The 24,866-nt window shown below is 41.5% G+C and overlaps 2 protein-coding genes across 7 annotated transcripts in view; one reads left to right on the forward strand and one right to left on the reverse strand.

Annotated features, from left to right (window-relative positions):
- The window catches only part of SH3BP5 (SH3 domain binding protein 5), a 54,134-nt gene extending 44,810 nt beyond the window's left edge, over positions 1 to 9,324 (forward strand). For both annotated transcript variants that reach the window (XM_049817306.1, XM_049817307.1), the window contains 4 exons: positions 1,487 to 1,529; positions 3,466 to 3,685; positions 6,942 to 7,202; positions 7,890 to 9,324. In XM_049817306.1, coding sequence (XP_049673263.1) covers positions 1,487 to 1,529; positions 3,466 to 3,685; positions 6,942 to 7,202; positions 7,890 to 8,071 — 706 coding nt within the window. In that variant the 3' untranslated portion in view covers positions 8,072 to 9,324. The remainder of the gene's footprint in view (positions 1 to 1,486; positions 1,530 to 3,465; positions 3,686 to 6,941; positions 7,203 to 7,889) is intronic.
- A 1,140-nt stretch (positions 9,325 to 10,464) lies between these two features.
- The window catches only part of CAPN7 (calpain 7), a 35,136-nt gene continuing 20,734 nt past the window's right edge, over positions 10,465 to 24,866 (reverse strand). For 3 of the 5 annotated variants that reach the window (XM_049817287.1, XM_049817288.1, XM_049817289.1), the window contains 8 exons: positions 23,593 to 23,692; positions 21,804 to 21,939; positions 21,283 to 21,358; positions 18,789 to 18,934; positions 18,050 to 18,112; positions 15,337 to 15,467; positions 14,061 to 14,153; positions 10,465 to 13,978 (listed from right to left, as the gene is read on the reverse strand). In XM_049817287.1, coding sequence (XP_049673244.1) covers positions 13,834 to 13,978; positions 14,061 to 14,153; positions 15,337 to 15,467; positions 18,050 to 18,112; positions 18,789 to 18,934; positions 21,283 to 21,358; positions 21,804 to 21,939; positions 23,593 to 23,692 — 890 coding nt within the window. In that variant the 3' untranslated portion in view covers positions 10,465 to 13,833. The remainder of the gene's footprint in view (positions 13,979 to 14,060; positions 14,154 to 15,336; positions 15,468 to 18,049; positions 18,113 to 18,788; positions 18,935 to 21,282; positions 21,359 to 21,803; positions 21,940 to 23,592; positions 23,693 to 24,866) is intronic. The other 2 variants (XR_007508146.1, XM_049817290.1) reach the window with 2 other exon arrangements.

Raw genomic sequence — 24,866 nt, forward strand, 5'->3', positions numbered from 1 at the left:
CACACAAACACACATGTGCTTGTTTGCTGATAGAAAGGGGACTTTTCCCCCAGGCTTGTGGAAGCTGATGGGAGGTTAGGACTGAAGCCTGGTTCTTCCCTTCCAGTTGGCACCAGGGTAAGGAAGAGAGCGAATCAGGTCATTTGGGGTGAGTGGGTTTCACTGTTTTCCCTGCACATTTCCCTGCAATGCCCTTTTGTCAGCATCTCTGCCCTCCCATTGCTTTGGGGTACGTCTGTAGGAGTCCTTTAACTGTTGGATCCAGTCTCCTAACTGCAGTGTTTTACCATGCCTGGCAGGGCCATCTGTGTAGACTTCGGCTGTGTTGTATCCCAGCGAGGGAAGGCAGAGGTGCAGTTTGACTGGATCAGTGTCACTGGAAACTGCAGACTTGGCTGTACACTCCTAGCTGCAGTGGGGGGGGTGATTAAAAACACAGAAACTGCAAAATAATCTAGTCTTAGGGAATGCGACTCAGTTATTTTGTGTATGACTGTAGTGAATTCAACCCTTCAAAGCATATAGGATCAGAAGGCCACAGTCTGACACTCCTGAGTTCTGGTGCACAGTCCAAAATGTAGCTACAGTAGGACTTAAGCTCAGAAGAGGCTTGCTGTCAGGGTAGAAATATGGCAAGGGTAGTTCACGTTCCATTTCATATAAAACCATATCTAATTGTTTCTTTCTCCCATACTTTCCAGGAGAGCTTCTGAGAGGAGGGGGGTGTAGTGAGCCCTGCTAAAAATCGGAGCTTTTTTTGCTGCCCAGCGTTACATTGGATGATATTGGCTTGTGGGCTGCAAAACTTTGAAGCTGGAACGTGTTTTCTAGGCTTTGTACTGTACCTTTTGTGCCCTTGTCCTCCTGCAACCTTGTAAGAAAGTTTTGTTGTCTATAGTGAGAAATGGACCAGGTGTGACACTGTCTTCCGTGTCCAAGCAAACTGTTGGAGAGCAGTGCAGCGGGAGGGAAATGCCTGATGGGCCACTGGTGGGAAGTGCTGTGCCTTTGCATGTGATACTCTGACCTCCCTTCATCCTCTCTCCTCCACTGAAAAACCTAAGAACTGCCCCTCCACCCCCCGCATCTGAACATGGGGGAGTCTAAGGTTCACCTTCTGTGGGGAATTTACATGTGCTGTGGGCTCTAAAATTAGATGGATACAGAGAGGATGCCTATGGCCTAAAGCTGGGCATTGCGTTTAAATATCTTGCAGAATCTAGGCCTGTAGGAATTGTGCTGTCAACTCCAAAAGCTGGAATTTTGCAATTTGTATTTAGGTCAAAAGACCCATGAGAAATAGATATACTAGAGGGGAAAAGAGACATTGAGAGCACATGTAGGTGTTCTAGCATCTAGATAGTCTCTTGGGATTACAGTGAAACACAATATAGCTATGTTAATGCTACGAATAGGGCAACTCCCACTCCGGTACTCTGCATTCAATTCCAGTGATTGCAAACAATTGTTTTCTGTTTTTCCACAGACCTTATTTTGAACTCAAGGCAAAGTACTATGTCCAACTAGAGGTACGTATGTAATTTGGATCCATCTGAAACTCTTTACTGCTTACGGTAAATACTGAAATTACATCTAAAGTGCTCCAACAACTGTGTTGCGTTTCTGTACAAAACCAATTCAATTCAAAACCTCTTGAGCAATTTGCTAAGCACATTTTAAAGATAAAAGACTAAGAGAGGCTTTGTTTCCTTGCGTGAAATAAGTGTTCAAACCCTGCTGCTCACTGCCAGAACCAAACAAATACGGTTTGACCATCTTTGCTTCTTGTAGTCTGAAAGTCTCTGGGGTTTGGTTTGGTCGTGTGTGTCCCCTGTGTTTTATGCATCAGACTAACTGTGCTTGGGATGTTCTTTTCTGTTCACTGGTTGGGTGAATTAACAGAACAAGTAACCTGCTTGTAGTACTCAAACATCACACACGTGAATTTCCGATTTTGGGTTTGGCAGAATTGGGTTGTTAAGCCCTTGGTCTTGTGGCTGGATAGGCTGCCAGGGCTTTTTTTTTTTTTTTTTTTTTTTGGCATCTCCACACTGTACTCTCTGTGGTGCAACAGTGTCTAGCCAGTGCTTGTGCACAGTGCACACCTTGCAGGGCACAGTGGCCCCAGGTTGGGCATGGCAGTTGTGCATGGGATGGCAATCCCTGCTATTACAGCCTTAGTCTTGGAGTGGCCAGGGGTGGGAGAGCAAAGTTGCGCTAAAAATTCAAATGCAAGATTTGCTGTCTTCCTATTTGAGTGACTTTTGCTGAATATGGCCCCCAAAAACTGGGAGCCTGGCTCCTCTGAGTTGAAGGGTGGTGGCTGGTGCTGTAGGCGTGTGGGATGTGCACAGGGTCTAAGTAGAGCACGTGGCTTTGCGCTGTTGGCCATGGGTGCAGAAAAGCTCCAGCAGGGTGCTAGCTAGAAGCAGATTCCCATTCCTTGCCCGAGATGCACGGTATGTCCCACACCTTCTTTGCGAGCCCTTCACTGGGCTGCCTGACATGCAACAGCTCTTTATAGGCCACAGAGATTTCCTTACCAGGATCTGGGCTTGGGCCGCCTCCTGCTCCTCTCTCGCCTGCCTGCGCAGCCGTGGTCGGCAGGCGTTGCGTGGAGCCAAAGCCTTGCCCGTCCTCGGCTGGGTGCCAGCCCAATAATCCCTTCTGGCTAAAGGCCTCTTTTGAGAAATCTTTTCTCCATGGGTGAAGGCCTGCTGTTGGGGGCCCTGTTGCTTCTCCGTGACGGCCGCTTGGTGCCCTCCTGAAGAAGGTGGTTGTGTAAATTTTAATACAAAAGACAGCACAGACTGCTTTTAATGTACAATATAAAACAGTTGAGACGGCTATCGATACCCAAGCAGTGTTTTACCTTTGGGGCATAGGGTGTACAACACTTTTGCCCTTGCTGTAGAGTGAGGTTTGTGTCTGGGGATACAGAAACTGCTGTATTACAGTTGTCGGGGTTTGAGGCTTTCTGGTCTGCAGATTTAGTGACCAAGAAGTGATGGGTTTGGTGCTCAGAGGAGAGTGAGGCTTAGCCCCTATAGGGACAACCCACAGCCATGCTGTGCCCTGCAGGCAGGGGCTGCCAGCAAACCTTTAGGAGTGGTTGTGGGGTAAGCAGTGACATACTGTTGAGAGCTGCACTCGTGTTAACGAGAGATCCTGCATGTTAATGGGGGGGGGACCTCTGCTCTTTGCTTAATTAGGGGCCGTTACCACACTCCAGAAGCAGTCCTAGCCCCTGGCTCCCATGGTTTGTCATGCTCCTGTCTCCTCTACAAGTGCCACTGCTTGCACTGGGATGCTCTTGAATTACGAACTCTCCCACCACCTAGATACCAACCGTGGTTTATGCTAGCTTGCCTGTGCAGAGCGAAGTCACGTGTACACATAATGGAGAACTGCATACTGTGCGTCTTTCATAATGAAAGCACATCTAATACCTGTCTTCCTTGTTAGCAACTGAAGAAAACAGTGGATGACCTGCAGGCAAAACTGGCCCTAGCAAAGGGAGAGTATAAGACTGCCTTGAAAAACCTGGAGATGATCTCGGATGAGATTCACGAGAGGAGGCGGTCCACTGCCATGGGGCCCCGAGGATGTGGCGTGGGTGCTGAAGGGAGCAATATCTCTGTAGAAGACCTGTCAGCAAGTAAACCGGAGTCGGACACCATCTCCAGTGAGTACTGAGCGCTCCTGTGCCTGTGAATATCCCGTGGGCGTTGTATAGAAATGCTGAGATGAAGGATGGTGTGCATATTCTGCAGGTTGAAATTTGCTGGCTGTTGTGGGATTGTGGCTAACTTATTACACTTACTATTACTGAAGTTTATTGTATTCTTTAATAGCCAGTTTTCAAGGGGAAAGGGTATGAGTTGAAATGCATCAGCTGTTGCTTTAGCATAGCTGCTGGTTTTTGTACAGTGTTGTAATGAAAGGAACAAAATTAATGCACTTCAAAGCACAGTCCTAATTTTTAAGCCAGTGATGCTGCTGTCAGTGACTCGCCTGGGGTGACTGCAGGCTGTTGTAGATCATTCAGTCAGGTTGCTGAGGTGGCAGCACTGTTTGGAAACAGACCTTTTGGATCAAGTGCTTGTCTTGCAGTACTGGGCTTGTGGCAAAGGGATTAAAGTTGCAGCTACAGTAGTACAGAAGGGCACAACGTTTGCACAGAGGGGCTGAAAGGATAAGCTCCTTTGCACCGTAGGATCTTTTGCCAGTATGTGATTTCAGCAGAGTATGTGTGCTGTGAACAAGGGAAGCGAAGAAGCAGTGATACGCTCATGCAGTGTACTGAGACTCTGTATGAGAGACGTTTCTCTTGGGTGACAGCAGCGACTACTGAGCAAGTTCCTAGGTAACTTCTGCTTTCTGGTGGCACATGGGGAGCTTGGGCTGCAAAGATTGGAATGGTCTCTTGTATTGTAAGTTTGCTTTTGTCCTGGCTCTGGGTGAAAGTGGATAGATGGACATTGCATGTGGCCCACTTTTTCCTCCCACCTGGACACTTTGTCCCCTTCTTGATGCAGAAAGTCTTTTTTGCTGCCCAGTCCCACAATTGCCATTTTAATTTGTATTTCGGCTCCATTTCTGCAGGGAAAAGTCTAGGTCTGGATTGCAGGAGTTACTAATTACACGGCCTGAAGGCTGAATGTGCAATGCCCTCGCGTACCAGTGCCGAGGCTCTGTAGGTCCGTGGTACAGCCTGGCTGTGCTGTGGGAGCTGGGAGGCAGCTCTGGGCTGGCCTCAGTCCTCTGCAGTGGCAGGAGTTTTTGCACAATGTGCTGGAGCTCCCTCACTCAGTACTGTGCAGCTGGGACCGGATTTGCCACAGCGAGCGATCGTGGTGTCTGGGTCCACTGATGCAGTGGAGTTTTGGTATGGCTGCGTATCTTCTGACTCCTTAAGTCCCAAGGTTGAGCCTTTCTGAGTTAGGGATTGTCTGTTTGGATACCCACAAGTCTCCCCTCCTCGTGCAGAAAACCTCCTGAGAGCCTTAAGTATAATTGTGGTGAAGGTTTTCTTGTGCTGAAGATGTTCAGGGGCCTGGTATGTAGGGGCAGAAAGAACCAGGAAAGGTAATTTGGAGCAACCACTTGCTGGCCCTCCTGGTTGCTGCTGAGGCTGCAGGGAAGGATGGCACATTCCTCTCTTTGAATGCAGTCTGATCTATGTGGAAGGACTCCAGGTTGCGTCTAGTGCCAGCGCAGAACTGGTTTACAACAGGGCAGGACTAGCAGCCTGCCAGACATAATAACCAAAATAGCCTCGACAGGTTAAGCTCTCACGTGTAGTAATATGTGGGGGTTTTCTGCCAAGGCCCTTTTACATCTTTATTTCTGTCTGTTGGAGCTGAATAAAACACCTCAACATCAGCAAGAGTTTCGGGCCCTAGCAGATGCTCCTGTGTGGTATGGTAAGTTTAGATTGTGATAAGTTGTGCTTGCTGTAGACTATCTGGTGTCAGTGCCTCTTGCCAAATAGAGGACTCCTGTAATTGGAAACATCTTTTTTTTGCCCAACTGTTTTTTGCTTTCACCCCCTGCAAAGTTACCTGTATTGCTCACCATATATTGATAAAACACACCATGTGAGAAGAAAGACCACTCTGCAGTCTTGGATTCGACATCATTAAAAAGAAAACAACAAAACCCAAACCACAACAAACTGTCTCTGAGCACAAAGTGCTTTGGAGGGGGCTCAGGAAGGTGGATAATGGTGTTACCCGTTTTACGTTTGAAGCCTTTTAGGTCAGTTCTGCAATGCGCAAATGCAGCAGAAAGAGGCATAACATCTCCAAAATAACCACGATGGTAGCTGCCTCTGTTTGCACCCTTTGTGTCCAAGTGGCGCAAGTGAGCCCCAGCCTGCTGGGGTAACAGAACAACTACTTTGAAACTTCTCCTTTCAGTCATTTTGTTAATGCTGCTGCTCTGCTCCTGCTGCTTTTTCAAGCTGGGTTTGAGCCTCTCTAACAATAGCAGGAATTGCAAGGAGGCATCATTGAAGAAAACCTCAGGTCACTGTAAATGTCTTGCTGTTTGTGGGACTTCTTCAGACCAGTGTGATTCCAGCACACATTTTTACATGCATCAGCCTCTGCGCAACAAAAAACTTTCTGATTCCAGTGGGACTACTTGCATGCAGAAGCCTTTGGTTCATAGGTCCCAATCCCACAATGAGCCAAGATTGAAAAATGTTGAATTTTAGCAAAATCTACACCCTCTATGTTCCACAAAATGGAACCTTCCTTAATGGATTCCTCCTCCTGTTGCTAACAAAGAGCCTGCAGCTTAATCTAGCCAGACAGTTTGGAGTTGGTTTGCTTTAATGAGAATTCAGATCTGAGCAAACATGAGCAGGGAAAATCATATATGTGGGTGGGACTTTTTTTAATTTGGTCTTGCTTGGTGATCCTCATCCAAAAAGAGATCTTGGGAGTTCATGCTGGATTTTAACTGTGAAGTGGGAAGATAAGGTGGAAGTAATCTGCCTTCTAATTAGTGCCTTAAATAACCAGGAGTCTGTGCTGGGATCAAGATGCTGCTGGCTAAGGTGGGCACAGGGGACTAGGCCCTGGCCTGACTTATGTACTGAAGTCAAGCGAACAAGGCCAGCTGGGCAGGAGACAGCAGGAACAGTAAAAATCCAAGACTGTCTTGGCACGAGGAGCAATAGTTGGTGTAGAGCTGGTCTTGCAGGGCATGTCTGGCAGGTGTGCTGTTCCTCCCAGCAGAATCAGGCCATCGCGATCCATGTATGCAATGCTGGGTTAAGGCTTTGCAAAGAGGGCAGAGTATGAGAAGAGGCAGCCCGTGGGTTAGCAGTGCATGCACGTACAGAAGATGCAAACTTGAGAAATTCCTGTTGCCCAGGAAGGTGCAGGAGCGGGGGTAGGTTTGCTAACTGGAATATTCTTTGAACATTGCAGTGGCTTCAGAAGTGTTTGAGGATGACAACGGCAGCAGCTTCATATCCGAAGAAGATTCGGAAACTCAGTCGGTGTCCAGCTTCAGCTCTGGTCCTACGAGCCCCTGTGAGGTGCCCACTCAGTTTCCTCCTGCAACGCGACCTGGAAGCCTGGATCTGCCCAGCCCTGTATCCCTCTCAGAGTTTGGGATGATCTTTCCTGTCCTCGGCCCCCGAAGTGAATGCAGTGGGGCATCCTCCCCAGAGTGCGAAGCTGAAAGAGGTACGCACAGCTGGATACGCCCTGGGCCTATGTTTTTCAGCTTTATAAAGGGAGCAGGAAAACCTTCTCAGCTCCCCTAGGCGTATCGCCAGCTCACTGAGCTCTGACCTGTTGGCTGCTTCCTTGGGGAAGGCAGTTCTGGAAGGCCCTGCATCCCACAGTTAACGATGACATCTAAAATGTTTTCATTATTTTTCTCCTGGCTGGGAAGGTTCCCCAGTTCTGTCTCAGTGGAGGGGTTCGAGGTTTCTCATGAAATAAGTGATCAGTGGGATTCTGATGGTATGTTTATTTTAAGGAAAATCTGAGATTAATTTTTTTCTTAAATTACTGTCCTGCTTGCTGAAAATTCTGCTTTCCAGGAAAAAAAAAAAAAAAAGAAATAACATGCCAAAAGGAACCTCTTGCAGGCTCTGCCAGCCCTTGCTGACAAATTCAGACTAGAGGATTACCACCGCTCTTGTGTGCTCCAACCTAAGGCTGTTTACACTGTAATTTGCTGATGCAGTGCACAAGACAAACGCAGCTTGGAAGGCCAACTTCGGTTTCATTAAAGCATCTTGCTCCTGCTCCTATAATATATTTTTTTTTGCACGCTTTGGCAAAGGAAGCTGCAGAAGCACCCACTGAAGCTTAAGCTGCAGATGAAATCCGGGTTTAACATCTAGTTTAATCCTTTCTTTGCAGGGGATAGGGCAGAAGGGGCTGAGAACAAGACAAGCGACAGAGTGAACAAGAATAGGAGCAGCAACAGGAGCAGCTCCACTGAGGGGCTGGCTTTGGATAACCGAATGAAGCAGCTCTCCCTTCAGTGCATGAAAATCAAAGAGGGGATATGTGCAGGCAGAAAAGCTGCCCAGATTGGCTGAGTCCTCCTTGTGCCCTGTCCTGATTAATGGGAGTATAAATATTTATACATGAACTTCAAAGTGTTTGAAGAACATTGTGCCAATAATATATGCCAAATCTTAAGCGTTTACTCTAAGAATTTAAAACTGCACTAAGAAGTCTAATTGATGTGGAGGGCTGAAGTTTTTATTCAGTAAATCCTTTGTAGGCCGGACAAGTTATGAAATGTTTAAGCTGTGCTCATATTTCACAGACTTTGTAAATTGTTTTGTAGCAGCCTGGCTGAAGCAATAAGTAATGTTCCTGTGTAAATTCGTGCCAGTAGGGGGTCTGAAATTCAAGCCAGACATTTGCAGAGAGCAGTTTGGCTTCAGTTTTGTAGAACGAAATGCTCTTTAGATACAGTGGATCTCTTGAGTATAAGTGGCATATTCTTTAAACATCTGTATTTGTCTGTATTATGCTGAAACTGTAGAAATATTTTGTATACAGGAAGTCTGTTGCATGTGTGGGGTCTAAAAGCCTTCACTCTTCTGGTGCTCACATAAAGGATAAAGATGTCACACCTATAAAAACTGGTGTTATGAGATGGACAGAATGGGGATGGTGACACTCAGCGGTGGTAGGCCCTTTCTAGCCACCTTCCTGAGTCTGGCTTAGACTCTGAGGGTGATTGCAGTGACCAAAAAGAGTTGATTGGCCCCTTCCCTTCTCCTCCCCCGAAAAGTGAAGTATTATTTTTCAGCACTTTGGTTTTTTGCTCGAAAATGGGAGTCATAGATGTTTTCAGGACAGTTACGATAAGGGATTTGCCTTTGAAATATGCATGAAGAAAAGGAATTGCGAGTGTAGATTGACAATGTGTTCTTAAGCTTCTCCGTAGGTTGTACTGTGTGGGGTTTTATAACTGTTAAAGGGACTTGGGATTTTAGTATGCCCTAGAGAAAGTGTTCAATAAAACTAGAAAGGGCATGGGCATGTTTTGCCAGCAGCTGTTAGGCAGTAGTAGTGTCTGGTAATTATGCTAATAAGTGGTAGTAAAAATCCTAGGACTCTTCAGTTTTGGTAGCTAAGCATTTCTGAAAGCACCATTTTATCTAAGATGTCAGTTTATATCGTTAATTTGATGGGAATTTTAGTATTACCCCCAAAGTATTTTCTATTCTGTGTTTTTGCAGTCCTGTTGTATTTTGTCCCTGCCACAGCTTGTGTATCTATTCTCAAAGTTAATGTAAAATTCTTCACACTACAGTAAACATTTTTGTTTTCCACATTTCGCGTCTGTGCAAGCTAAGTGTATTTCAAGTCCTAAGAACTGAATCTTCTCCTGGAGCAAGTTTAGTCTTTAAATATGCACTTCCAGTCAAAGACTGCAGCCTGGTGTCACTCTTTGGTAAATTTCCTCTCATCTTGCCAGTTCTGACTGGAAACCGAAACTCCCCGCACTTGGGCAATGAATTAATTTTATGTTTAGTGGGATATAAAAATAGTTGTGTGTGCTGCCTTGCATGTGTCCTGATAGGGTTCAGCTCCCAGCAGGGTAAAACCATTGATCAGGAAGTATAGAAGGGTGTGGAACCCACCATACCCTTACTTCTACACCATGCTTCTGCAAGATTTGTTTAAAGATCTTGCCACAGCCTTCTTCCTTTGGCGAGCCCTGGACTTGGCAGGTAAATCACCCTTCAAACGTGCAAGCAAACAGGCAGAACTGTGTGTCTAATAAATTAATGGAAAACTAATTTTATTTTAAACTTCATAAAAGCCATACTTATAAATACAACAAACTTAAATGAACATACATCACTACGGAGTACAGGCAAAGGAACAAGCTTTCTCCAGTTACTTTTCTGTTGGAGCTCTTCATGCATTCTGAAGTGTAACATGATGGTGCCTGCCTTCATGGATATAAAAATAAGCCTTTGGTGTATCAAAGTATATGTGATCACTTCAGCTGCCCTGAAGTGAGAATGTATAAAGTAAATGTTAACCTAGGAATTCTACTTCTCTTTGGTATTATCAAACAAACAATAGAAATGTCCTTTTGACTAAGCAATGAAAACCTCTACTATATGTACACAAACTTAATTCTAAATAGCTGGCTGTTCAAACACTGCATAGATTGTGTGGTCAACTGCATAATTACTATACAAAATAGTTACATGAAACTTGCATCAGGAAACTAGAACTGACTCTGAGACTCATAGGGCAGATGGGATAGAAGCTGTTGATACCCTTCAACCATGGTACTACAGTCTTTGAGGACTGATGGATCGGATTAACCTGTGTCTTCCTAACAAAACAAACGGGGGGAAGTGTGTGTCACTGGGGTGTCTCACCCTGAGCTATAAACAGCAGCATTATGGGGTCTTGTATAGAGCTTTAAAGTAGGATTTAAAAAAAAAAAAAAAACAAAAAACAAAGCCTTTGCAGTGCATTAGTAAGGACAATGCCAAAACTTCTGAAGAGGCTATCTCCAGTTATTCCTCTGCACTGCTGATTGATAGAGAATTAAAAATAATTTATTTGTAGTAGTCTTCCCTTAGTGAATCAAAGAAAGTGTAAATCCTCTTGAAGCCCCTTACAAGTAGTAACTGGCTTTCACTTTATCAGTTACCCCCTTGTTCTGTAGCTCAGGCCGTTCAGACTTGTACAGTGTGTGACAAACAACTCAGGAGTGCAGGACGCTTGTTGGTATATTTTATGAGGCTTTGTATTTTAACGTTTAAAAGCTTGAATTGCATGTTTACTGGCAGAGAAGACTTAAGGGTCAAGAGGTGCATGACTGTCTAACTGGAAATAAAGTAACATGACCAATGTACCTTTGTTACAGTCTGAGCTGTTGTGCAGCTATTCGAATTTTTGCACACGCAGGCCTTACTCCTTTCTAAAAGTCTTGCTATTTTCATGCTTTCATCAGCATCCAATATTCTCTGTCATATGGATCAAAAATTGCTAAATGTTGTAGGGGAAAGAAAAGCTTAACCTAGATATTGGCTTGAGGCTATGTTAAAAATCCAAGGATCAGTTCACTTTCCAATATTTTTTCCAGATCTAGTTGTGGAAAAAAATATAGAAGTATGTAAAGTGCTTACATGAACATTTTTTTTTTCTACGAAAAAAGGGCAAGAAAGTTTTATTGTAAAATTAATGGACCAGAATCTATGGACTAGAATTTATAAGAATATTCTGCTTCCTTTTAAATGCTCTACCCGAGTGTCCTGTTCTACATCTGAAAGGAAATGTATAGTGATGGTATTCTAGCAGCCTACGTAGGTACAATATTTGAACAGAACTTATGTTATAAAGGACACTGATACTAGGCTTAAATCCTGTGCAGTTATGGGGATGAGCCCAATCCACAAACTACTGTACATGTAAGAACTGTTAGTGTATCCTGGTGGGGACAGGATCCTTTGTCCTTAATGCCTTTGGCATTAAGAAAGTGAGTACATTCCTTGGTTTTAGTTTAGCACAGTATGGAAGCTGAGCCTGATGCTTGTTTCATCTAGCATAAGCTTTGGCACTAGCTTGTGCTTGGGGAGTGGGGGGAGAGAGGAAGAAAAACCCCTTCCAGCAGAGTAGAAACCAACTACAAGAGACAAACAACAGATTTTACTGTAGGCAAGTCTACCAGCTTGATCTCAGACAGCGAGGCTGTGCAAGAACTTAGTACTGAAAGCAGGCAGTTCTGGCCTTTTGTACTGTCAAAAAGATACTCAGTTGAGACTTCCTAACTACTTCTAACTTCATAGGTGATAAAATATATGCAGGTCCCCATTGCCACTATGGTTTAGCCTGAGCTAAAAACTTAACATGCATTTGTAGGGAAAATGTGAGTTGATGAAATTTTAATTTTGTAGAGATGAAGCAGTCTTTGGCACGTACTCTAAGGGTCAAGGATAACCACAAAGAACCTAATCTGATTTTTGCTCAGTTTGTGCCCATGCTGTTCCCTCTGTTGATTTGTTGCAATAATCGTCAGAAACTTCCCTGCAAAAGAAGGTAAGTCAGTCACACTGTGACAAATGTGTCACAAATTTCCTAGCCCAGATGGTCTCAGAGAACTGCAGTCAGAAGGGGATGTGTTTTCAAAAGCATGTGTTTTCAATGCCCTTTTAAAGCTAGATATTTGTTAAGCTGTCTGATGAAGGAAATGAAACAAAAGGATCTTGTACTTTCTGGAGAGGACTAATAGCAGACTTTTCTGGGAACAATTTTAGCCCACAGATAATATTTCTGGTGCTCCTGTAGCATGTGTGCTTGGTTTCCCGATGACCAAATAGCACCTGTGCTCTGAAACAAGATTTAAATGCTACCTTTTTGCTTGGAAAACTGCTAAACCAACCTGAATGGCAGGGAACGTCCTATGGCTGTTTTAAAAACACCTTCTCCCCCAACTGTCAAATATAATGGAATTTTAAGTCTGCCATTTGTAAAAAGACAGAAACCAATGCATTTTAGAATCAGTGAGGCAGTTAAGTGTTTAAATTAAAAAGAAAAACTTGGTTATCTTTAATCCTTTTCAGATACAATGTATATAGATCTTCTGGAGGAAGAGCACAGATAGTAGGCTTCTAAAAAAAAATCTTATTCTGGACTAATCCCACTTCCACTATTTTCTTAAGAACTTTGACCCTACTCCTATTGATGACACTGGTCAAGGACTCAATTCATTCACTGGTTTCAACTTAAAAGAAAAAGGTACCTTTTAAAAGATGTCTTGTATAATGGGATGGATCTGCAAGTGCATTTCTTGCATCTGTGGTTTATTAGGGGGAGAGGTTTGAATGATCCTTCCCCTACAAGCTGAATACTTATAAAAATGTTGAGGATAAAACATTTCTTTGCTGGGATGCTGATGGTGGGTAATTCCCTACCTCCTTGCACCAGCAAATGAGACTACGTCAGTAGATAAAAAGAATCTTACAGTGCACCTTTAGATGAAAACCTTTCAAACCTGCTAAAAGAAGGATGTGGTGCACTGCTGCTGCTGGCTAACCTCCTGTTTTTACTGCTGATCTGGATCAAACTAGGTCTTACAGCTAGTAGGAAGGAAGCCACAGAGTACCTTGTGCTGTAGTATTATGTACTAAAGTAACACAGATATGAAATAACAGCTCTCAAAATACATGTAATGAGTGAAGCCATTGTTCCTCATTTAGAAATAGCTAAAGTCAGAATCTTCTTTTTCCTTTACTCCTATATACATACTTTAGATAAGCTGAACATGTTAGTCTGGAATACTATGTGCTCAGCAGTAATAAATTTACATTTAGATGTGAGAACTAGTTCAGTGGTGAAAACATTCAAGAAAGCAGCACAAATATGTAGTAGAAGCTATTTGGTCCTGAGACTGAATAAGCAGAATACACAAGAAATTTTTTTCTTACATTTTTACTTTTAAGAATAAAATCTTAAACCTATATACCCTGTATTTTGGGAGAAGAGACTTTCAATGTTAGTTTTTCTCTTAACTCACTAGGCTTTGATTTGAAGTGTGGAAAAATTGCAATAAACGGAGTTCTGCCAGTTCATTTGAATTTAAGTATTTTAGCCTGTTCACAAGCCTGTTGAACAGTGCTCAGTCCAATACCATAGCAGCAAAAACCACAGCTGTCTACCACAATTAACTGGTAAATCAGTGATTCCATGCTTTTGGTTCTAACTTAGAATGTAATTTTCCTTTATGCATATGTGTAGTAAGAGTTATTCACCTGTTCTCAGACTGTAGGACAGATCAAAACCACCTCATTAAACAGTAATGCACCAATCTGTCTCCTCACTGCAGCTGTGACACCTTAAGAGGAGTAGCACTGTTAAAATCTAAGAAAAAAGGACCCTCTTGTTGAGGCAGGAATGTGGTGGGGATAATGTTGTAAACTCCAGCATATATGTTCTCCACTTCCAAGTAGCAAAATCCACACCTATGATAAAAGAAACTACCTGTTAGAACTAAGATCTGAGGTATGTTTCAAACTTCTTAAGACTGCATTAAGTGAGTATTACCTGTAATCACCGCTGCTCTTTTTCTGAAAGCCATAGGAACCAGGATCTCCTACTGTTGAGACTGTGATGAGTTCAAAACCAACACTATATTGCCTGAAAGTGACATGACAGACTGTTAACTTTGGTTATTTTGGTCATCAGGATTACCATGAAGAGGGCTATTTATTAAAAACTACACAGTGTAACTAGAAGACATCTAAAAGTTTTGTCACATTTGTGACAGAAATGTTAAGTCAAACTTACCATGACCTGAATGTAGAATTTGGAGGAAGGCAGAACATGTTTAAGGTTTGGAACTAGACTATATGGAAAATGCCTGCTAGAAGTCTGCCTCTGCATTTAAGTAGACTTGAAGTAGTTAAACTTGTGGTGACACACGGCACAGATCCTGGCGTGTGATCAGATTGCTGTCAGAGGAATCAATGTCAGTGATCACAGCAGAATTTCTCATGTTGCACTATAACCTGGGACAGTTTGTCTACTACCTTTAACATGTGACAGGCACCACTGCCCGTGTCATTCAAACTACTGAATATGATCTGCAAGTGCAGGAAAAAAATGCATACAAAAATCTGCTCAATTAGTGGAACAGTATAGCCACACCTTTGCACTCATCTTCATTTCATGAGAGGTGTTTCCTCAAAGAGGGGAGGATGGATAGAAAAGTGCTGCCTATTTGTGGGGCCCACTGTACAGATTTGCAAAAGATTAAACAGTTGACTGCATGTCAGGGGATGTTGCTATTTAGAAGTGCTGTATATTGGTATTTTGAGGTAGATCATGAATTTTGCCTAAGGAATTTGACCTGTGTAGGTCTATTCTATAAGGCACTGACATCCAATACTTCTCCTGGCCTGCTAGTGGCAGAGTAAATGCACTTTTGAAGCTGAAGCTACTACATAAGCTGTTGTTTGAGACCTGTGAGGGTTTAGTATCCTGCATATTAGTTCTACTACAAAAGAAAAGGAATTATGATCATAATTAGTTCTAAGAGGAAGAAAAAGTCCTTTGTACCTTTTTCCCTTCTGTGCAAAGCCTAGCTCTGCTTATACCCCAAAACTAAAGAGAAAGAAGGCTCCTGCTTTCCTTGTAGGTCAAGGATTTCCTCAGTAGCAAATGGGCAGGTTTATTGATGGTGAAGTTAGAAATATAACTAGTCCTAAATCTTCTAGCTTTTCAGGGAGCTTCCCACCCTCCCCATGGAGGATACTGACAAAGCTTTATCTTTAGCATGTAATACTCTTGCTATGTTGATGCACACTTATTTGCTACAAACCTTGGTCCTCGTAGTTCAATTAGTAATGGTCCATTCTTGTCCAGCTGGAATTGATAAATGGGGTTATTTTTGTAGGTGTCTCTGAAATTTCCACATCCTCCAGCACTGTGACCTTTCCACTGTCCATTAACCTGAAAGAAGTCAAAAGCACAGAATATACTTTATATCCTGAGGATTTTTATTGCTTATTTATACACACAAACAAGACTATAGACTCCTCTCACTTTAGAGGTCACTGATTTTTAAAGTGCAAGTGAAAGATTGTGTTAAGTAGTCAGAGTTTCACCGCAGTCTTCCACCCACCTCAGTCAAAGCCGTAGATCCCTTACAAGTGTACTGTATTTTTTTCAGCTTATATTAAATAAGTAACAAGTGACTGTTTCTGACTATGACAAACTGCATCTAACGAAAGGTCTATATTGTCATCTACCCTGTAACTACTGGACTATGCAGGTTATTTTTTTCTGCTCAGATGCTCCTCTGTTGCGCTAAATGAGAAACAACAGCAGTACAGGAAGTACAACACTACTTGTGTTGCAACCTTTGCCTTTGAAATCACTGCCTCCAGCCCTGCCCATTCACCTCTGTACTCTGGAAATGAGCATTACAGGGACAAGATAGATATTCATAAGGACAGATTTCACAAGGACAAAGACATACAAGAGGAAAACTACTGCTCAGAGTTTGAGAAACAGGCCATCTGTTTACAAGTTCCTCCTGCTAGTCATTAAACGGAAAGGTTAGACTTGCAAGACATGCTAGGCATTCACACAAATTTATAGCCAAGATAGATAGATGCATTTCTCCTGTTACTTCCCTCCCCTTTCTGTCAAATGAGCAAGGAGCAACATTTTTTCTTGTGATTTAATTTCTCTACTCAGTGTCCAAAAACCCCCAACGTGCTACTACCCAGGTACCTAAAACTGCTGTGTGGTGTTAGCTTTCCAGGCCTTTTCCATCTCCACAGCACTTCCAGGAATCGCCGTAGGGCTTGATGAGCTCCAGAGGTGACCACTCAATTTTAGTATAAGGCATCTAACAAAACTTGCTTTTACTGGTAAACTGAATTAGTTTCTCCTTAAGTGTGCTGACTGCTAAGCAAGCACCAAAGAAGCATTAAGCACAGGCAACTAACTTTTTGTATTTAATCATAAAGACAGAGCTGGCCTTAGATAGATAGAACATGCCTTTTATTTGAATGGTAGACAGATATATTCAAATAATTAATAGGTTTCCACATTCTTAATTTTCTTTTGAAACACAATACCACATAAAATAGATATCCTGCCTCAAAATGGCTAGTCACCTTCAATGAGTTTTTGACCTCTTAAAGCATTCCCCCAACTTAAGCCCAGTTTTTAAGAGCCAAAAAGGACAATGATTTCTGGAAGAACCAAGCAAATCATCTCTCTGTTCCCAGGAATCTCTCTAGTCACTTACCGTTCTCCAGAACAGTCTAGCTTCAAGGGTCTGTTCCAGAAATAACAGCTGGTACAAAGCACTGTCTGAACTCAGGAGCCTAGCTGCAAGCCAGCATGTCCCCCTGACCACACAAAGTAATGTAATCCTTGGCTTCAGGCATGAGCATCCTAGAAAATGGACTGTTCCACTGTGGCTCAAACTAGCCTTCCTTCTTTCTTCCTGAAGAAGTTACGGTTTGGACACAAGACTTCTGCCTATAGTAGGATTCCCCAGGGTATGCATGGTGGGTACAGAGATGAAAGTTAACAGCTGCTGACTTATTCTCTCTTGAGGATAAAAGTGCTAATACATTAAAATATACACAAGCTACTTTATCCTGTGAGCTCTTGGCTATATTTATACTTCAGCTGAAGATACAACTGTAGCTCATGTTGACAGCTGAAATATGAACAGCACCTGACCCCAGAACTGCCCATGCTTCTGACTTAATTTCAGTGAAGTTTTTTGCTCTTGCCCCTGCTGCTGTACCATCAGGGAGCATTTCTACATGAAATGTATGATGGGTATATTGCCTTAATCCTGTTTGGCAATGTGAGTGCTTATCCCAATGGTTACAGACCTTTGATACGTCTTTGCAAAACTTAGGAACAGTAACGTATTGTGATATTACCATCGCAAGTCCGTTTGTCAGAGTCTTGCTACTGGTGCCTTTGGTTTGCCATTGCTGATTTTGTTCCATCATGCCAAGAGTTTTTCCAAGAAAATCATGCAATTCTCTCAATGGAAAATGAGCAACACTGTTGCAGGGTTTTTACTCTGCAGTAGTACTAGCACAATTTGATCTCTGCAGAGTAATTACATATTAGGGTACAGGTTCTTATTCTAAAGGCCAGTCTATTCTACAAAGGCTTTGCAGTTTATCTGCAAAGTAACAACACACTCTGCAATGAAGGTGAAGCTTACATACCAAATACCAGTGAAAGTTAAGCCACCATCCATCCAGAGTGGTGTGGACAGAGTGAGCCAGCCCAAGGACTTTTATGTTGGTATGAATTATGGTAACAGTGCAGCTAATTGTTTGGCAAATTATATGCAACAAGTACAGGATTGGTCTTGAGCTAATGATGCTTAGATTAAGCTTTAGTTAAGTTTCATTTACTAGAACATGGCCTGAGATGGCATTTTTGGGCAGTAGTATAAAAATGTATTTTAAAACCTTGTACATCTCAAATATGGGAAAGTCAAACCAGAATTATTATCCAGTGACCCATAAAAGAAAATATTTCTTTACCCGTTTGGAAATGGTATATGGTGTAGGAATCTTGGAAAAGGTGAACTTGCACAAGGAATACACCTGTGTTGTAAAAGAAGAAGCTGGTCACACATTCATCTTGCACTTTTCATATGAAATCATGACATGTTTAAAAAAAAGCAGAATTGCCTACACATCATTTTTAGATACTTATTCACTACATGCCCATATTACTCATCAGATGACCCTGTCTGAAACTCAAAATCCAGAATAATGCTGGGACTAACAAGACTTAGTTCTATTTAATTTTTCTTTAAAAAAGCAAAATGGAAACAATCTGCATTTTACTTTTTTCGGTGACAAAAGGAGACATCTAGCATTGATCATCACATGAGTCAGCAGTTACAGAAAAACCTAAATACTGAGTCCAAGGACTTAGAGAAGTCAAAAACCTCTAAATCTTAATTAGGATCTACAATAGGCTTATTGTGGATGTACAGAGTGCCAATGCTGTGCCTGTGCACAGATTCTAGGAAATGAAAGTCTTTTTCAGCTGACTTCATTACTAAAATTTCATTATTAAAAACACACACACTATATTGTCTTAACTACAAATGGAGAACATTATCAAACACTTCATGCAGTAGTTCTGCTCCATCATTCATAGACTCCCTCCCCAAAATAACAATATTGATCCAGAAGTACACTTTTTTTATCAAACTTACAAATAAAGGACACTTTAATTGTTTACATTCATTATGAAACCAACAGTACATACCCTGATGGTGTAATGGATGGTGTTTTGTTTCTCATACTGGGACACCACTAAGGTAAATATATGCGGCCCTGGAGAGGTCAGCTTTATCTTGGTCAGATAATGAGGACTGTTGATCCGAATACCATCAATATATGGAGGAGGATCAGCTGAAAAATAAAAGGATGAACACTTTTCCCTGATCAAAAAAATCCCCCAGCTTGGTAAACTTCTTAGCCATTTTGTATCAGTGAATTTTGCCAGGAAAATCAGATTGTTGGTACTAAGGCTAGACTGTAAGCAGACCTGAGTGCTCTCAAAAGAATAGAGCCTCAAGATTTGCTGATAAAAAGGACAGGTAAGAGCAACCATCATTTTCAGGAGAGGTACATCACACATGACAGGACACAAATTCTGCACTTGAAAGTACGGCTTAAATCCCACGACTTGCAAGAACTGCTTATCAATCTCCCACTCAAAGAAGACCTACTGTGATTATGTTGAAATTTGAAGAGAAAGATAAGGAACATTTGAGCACTCTTTAAAAATCTCTGAGGAGTCTGTTCCTTCTCCATTGACTAGACAGTTCTGGAGTGCAAGCTGCCAAAATCTTTGGCCACTGGGTAAACAAGACTTTAAAACATGTTAATTTCTTTTAACTAAATCACACACAGTTTTTCTGTCTCTCCGTGTCGTCCCACCCCATTCCCCCACCCCCCACCAATTCTTGTGATCATTACACAGATGAAGCTGCATCCCACTACCAATGCAAATGCGGTACTTATTATAAACCTCCCAAATACTTGCTTTTACAATTAGACAATGTTATTTGGCCTCTAATTGGTTCTTTTGAGACTTCTTTTAGTTTCAGTGAAGCAGGAACAAGTCTAACCAATTACTTCAATAGGCCCAGGATCAGGTCCTTTTATTTTCTTCCACAAAGCAACATGGGAGAGGGGAAAGGATTAATATAAAACAATGAGAAGCTTAGGAATGGGAAATCTCGGCCTCACTGCTAAAGGATTAACCTGCTTTGTTCTGATCTCATTTTAACAGATGGTAAAATAATACTGCAGCTTGTCCAATCTATTTCCATGGAAAAAGGTTTTAAACAAGTTTGAGCTCGTGAGGTTAAAAATTTATAGAAGAGTTTGGGTAGCAAGACAAAACATATGAATCATCCAGTTCTTGCTAGTGGTCTTGCAGGAAGACTCTTTCAAGCACAACTGAACAATTCCCTCCACTATAAAAGTGCGTTTGGTTTGCCTACTTGTTTTCAGTAAGACACAGATGTAAAATAAGCACTGCTACAAGTACTAGCAACACCAGAAGCAAGTCTTGGGCCGTAAGGAGAAGCAGATGCTTTAACAAGATCAGCTCTTACAAAAACAGATAATGATTTGGGTAGATCTCAACAAATGCTTTCTGCAGAAAGACAGCTTGGATTCTAGGGGAATTGGTCACCGGAGTTCACTGAACAAAACCAGAGATGAACAATGCAACCTTTACCAGCCATTCCAATAGGAAAAAACCATACAAATTCCACTCTTTGGTGAAAAGAGCTTTAAAAGCTACTCTCTAATTAACTGTTGCTATTACCTGTTGCATGAGCAGCTACCTGAATGCAACCCTGGTTCTAAAGAGGTTCCCTATCTGTAAAAGCAACAGGCCAAATCCTACCCGCCTTAGGAGGCACCTTCACTGAATTATTCCAAGAAATATTTTTACAGAAATCTCTAACTTGATGTAAAGAAGAAATAAAAATATTATTAGCTCTCCCTTAACACTGCCATCTACCCTATCCATCAACCTGGGCATTACCTTTACTTCCTGTGTCTCAACCTGTGTTTCAGATCTGCTATCTGTCTTGAAATAAAACAAAACATGGCTTTTTCGGAGCTACAACAAAGCTCCAAAAGCCAAGCCCCTTCTTCTCAAGGTGAGTAGAATCTGACCTATAACGACCAAGAGTAATACTTTGACAGATGTGAACATCTAAATATTTTTCTTAAACATTCCATACCTGATGCTTTGAAATATGTTGAAAGTATTCAGCTGTATCTCATGAGCTTGCTTAGGTACTTTACTAAGCCAAGTTCATAGAACAATTAACCTTAATTATTTTCATTTAGTGGAAGCTGTAAACCTTTAAATAATTTCACAAACATGGGAAATAATTACGCGATCAGATAAACAGAAGCACAACATCTGTTCCCTCTAAGCATTAACTACTGCCACTGCAAAATAAACAGAACAATAAAGAAAATGCTGCACCAAAATAAGTGTCAGAAGGACTACGTAGACTTCGTAGTGTGCTTCCAACCCATACAGCTTGGTTTATTCCTTCAGTGTAGGCTGTTGAAGGTGGTCAAACAGAGCTAAACAACTATTTCAGAAGATTGACCTCTCAGAGTGAGGCATCTCATTTTAAAGCAAGAAGTGCCTTTCCTCGCCACAAAATCCTTTGCAATTCTTTATTTATTTCTACCAATCTTCTTGACAATTAAGGTACACTAACCTGGATAGTAAACTTTTTTGCCATCAGTCTTGTATACAACCATTGTAATGAATTCCCGATTGTGTGCAAAGTCATCCTATAAAAAACACAAATCAAGTAGAGTTGTACACTTCTGTGGAAAGTAACTAATACTTAATCAGAATCAAGTACACATTCTACCATTTCCTTTGATCACCACATGGTATGATCTGATATTTATTGAGATACCCGATCCAATTATTTGTAAAATACCTGAAGTAAATAAACTGCCACTAATTTAACTTAAAACAGTTCGGGCCCCAAGATTCAAAGTTACTTCAGAACCTTTATGGTGGAATATAATCACTTAGCTCAATTTTTACGCTGGGTCTATTTAAATAATCTTGTTTGTAGGTACATGTACCTGCTGAATTTAAGATTTTTACATGTACAGAAGCATTCATACCTGAACACGAACACACAAGCAGTAATAACAGAAAGCTATATAGAAAGGTTTACGGAGGATGTTGCAGAACTCATAATACAGAAAAAGAACCTGGCACCTTATCTGTGATGTGCCTGCTAAGCAGAACCCAGACAGCAGCACCACCTTGTGGACACTGGACCTCTAGCTTGTACTGAGGATTATTAGCCAGGCTGTAGGCATCCTTCACTGGACCTTGCTTTGCATCCCAAGTACTAAAAGTAATGCAGACATGTTATTAGACGAGTAAGATACTAATTCGTGCTTTGAAAACGAAATTGCAAGTCCTACATATATACAGAGCTATCGATTATCAGTAACAAAGTTACTGAAGGCTAATTTTCTACTGCAATCTATGACAGTGGTTACATAATACAATTGCATCGCAAGCATTATCTTATAGCTTTGTTCTATAAATGACTTCACTACAATACAAGTATGATAATAAAAAATGATAAATACAAACAGCTTGGATGTTTGGTATGGTGACTGCAACCATACAAAGCATAGAAAAAGCTGAACCATTGAAGGGGCCTAGGCTACCCGATCACAGTCATATTGGTGATCGCATACACCAATATTAAGTGAAAAACACCTATGCTTTTGTAACCATAGGAATCCCCATATAAACTATGGTTAGTTTCAAAAGCTTGCCAATTTTTTTACTCCAGTTTTTTACTGAGGTAATTTTTATTTAAAAATTTGATCTGTTTCATGTTTGGAAGCGTGCCTGTATGAAGTGTTAAAGATCTTTGCAGTACCGTATCGCAAAATCTGCCTGCTGCCTCATGAACTGTCTAGACAAGGAAAATACAATGTGAAAAAATAAAAAGCGCTGATGACTAAATGCAAAGCATGGCACGCTAGAAACAGAAGTGGATAAAGCTATTCCTAAGTCCCATTGACCCTCCCACACTTTTAAAACTGCACAGCATGTGTGGAAGGCTGTGTTATCAACTAAGCTTCAAATTATCACCATCATTACTCCACTTTTTATAGCAGTAGCCGTTTCCCTACACAGCAGTGTGACAATCACTAATAATATAAGGAAACACAGACTAGTAGGTGAGCTTTGAGATTAGCATACACATTACCTCATCTTGCTACATCACCGCAGTGTATTTTAGAATTAATTTGAACACAAATATGGAAGGAGCATTTACAGGTTAGATCAGCAGTTGCAGTATGGATGAAGGAGGTTGTGCAAAGCTGACATACACGGAAACAGAGTGGAAGTGGTGGCAAAGTGCAGTATAGTGGAGTGGAAAAATAGAGAAACCCTTGCTTTCCAGAACCCAGACACCCACTTATCATCAAACTAGGTGACAAAGACTGAATGTGATAGATACTAAGTGGGAGACAGGTATCACGTTCAGAAAAAAATCATCAGGCAAGGAAGATTACTTAGGATAACTACAACTGGTGAAAACCAGAATTAGTTAAACTACCCTAACATGAGTGAACACACCCTGTAAAGACAACATGCACTGCACGAACAACTCGCTGCTGGCCAGGAAAATGATTTCCAAATAAAAACTAGGTCACTCAAGCATTGTCTGGTCACTGCTTAAAGACAGACTGCACAAAAATCTGATTTCTATTCTGATACAGAGATGGGGCACTGAGGTCAGAATCTGGTTACTCAACCTTAGGTCCACAGGAACATCACAGAGGTCACTAGAGTCCAATGATGTTATAGAAGTAGTCAAAAGACAAAGCCTGGGCTGAGAATTTAAAAATGTAAAGTCAGGCTCAGGGACCATGGTTGGAGTTCAACCTCTTCAGCTGTAACTAGGAGGAATAGAAGGAAGGAAACACCACAACATTTAGTGAAAAAATGACACAGAAGTTTTATCTTTTGGACCAACCTGTGAATACACGTAGATTCTTTAAAAAGACTTGGGTTCCAACTCAAATAAATAACATCATAGTACTGGCACAGGTCCTCCCAGGCAATCCAGAAAATGCCTACAAAGGAAATGCTGTTATTGTTTCTTTACCAGACAACTTGATTTCACTTGTTTTTCAAAAGTCTCCTTCCAGGCAAGTGATACAGCTTATATAAATGAACATTTCTGTAAAACTTAGTAGCAATGTCTGCATTGCCCAAATTTCTAATTTAAACTTAGCTCCCAAAACAAACAAGTTAAACAAGTTAGTCTCTGCTTATCATCAAGGACTTTCTGAAGCTATCAGAATGCTTTTCATTCTCAAGCACTCAGCAGAAGATATGAAAGAATCTGTTGTATTGAGAGAGACATCATTAGGCGATTCTGACCTGCCTCCCCCTTCCTAGGTTTCGGGGGGGGGGGGGGGGGGGGGGGCACAAAATTACATAGTCAACAGGTTCTCACAATTCAACAACCTACTTCAGTAGTCATCCAGCACAATCAAGTATTCAATCAACATTGAGTACATTCGAATGTATGTCTAAGATACTTCATCCAACACCTATGTGACTTGCTTTGGCATCCTGAATCTGCTTCATCTTTACAACATTCTCATGCATTTATTCTAATTCTCCGTAGCTCCCTTAATTGCAACTCCAGCCAACAATAATGCCTGCAAGGTAACAGATTCCTGATGAAATGAATTCTCAAAAGGTGAGAGCCTTATAAATCAAGCCTCTGACATAGGCAGTTGCAATCTTGCAGCACTAAAAAAAACATGCAGTCATAATAGCTACACATTTAGACAAGACCAGAGCGTAAATCCAGTCAGAAGAAACAACTCCCTTAAAATTACTAATGTAATTTATATTAAATTTTAACTACTAGATGTTACAGATAAAAATTCCTTACTAAATGAATCAGTAAATAAATAATGAGCTAATCTCTTGTAACTGTCACAAAGCCAGGGCTGCTATTTTTATATTTAAATCGGAATTTTTCTTTATCAATAAATGCTATAGTTTAATGGGTTTGGATGCATACTGTTGTCAAAATAGAGTGGCACTGAACAAAAGGGCTCCCTCACAGAGATACACAGACAGCAACTAGGATACTAAAAAAAAAGAGCAGATATCTCTTTCTGAATTGTAAAACACAGCTTCTGCAGAATTTCTAAACTGCCAGCAACCTGCCCTTCCACCAGCAAACCCACACTGACTTTCCAGATGCTACACTCTTCTGCTCCCTAGAAG

The sequence above is a fragment of the Accipiter gentilis genome, chromosome 14 (genome assembly GCF_929443795.1).
Source record: "Accipiter gentilis chromosome 14, bAccGen1.1, whole genome shotgun sequence".
Classification (NCBI taxonomy): domain Eukaryota; kingdom Metazoa; phylum Chordata; class Aves; order Accipitriformes; family Accipitridae; genus Astur; species Astur gentilis.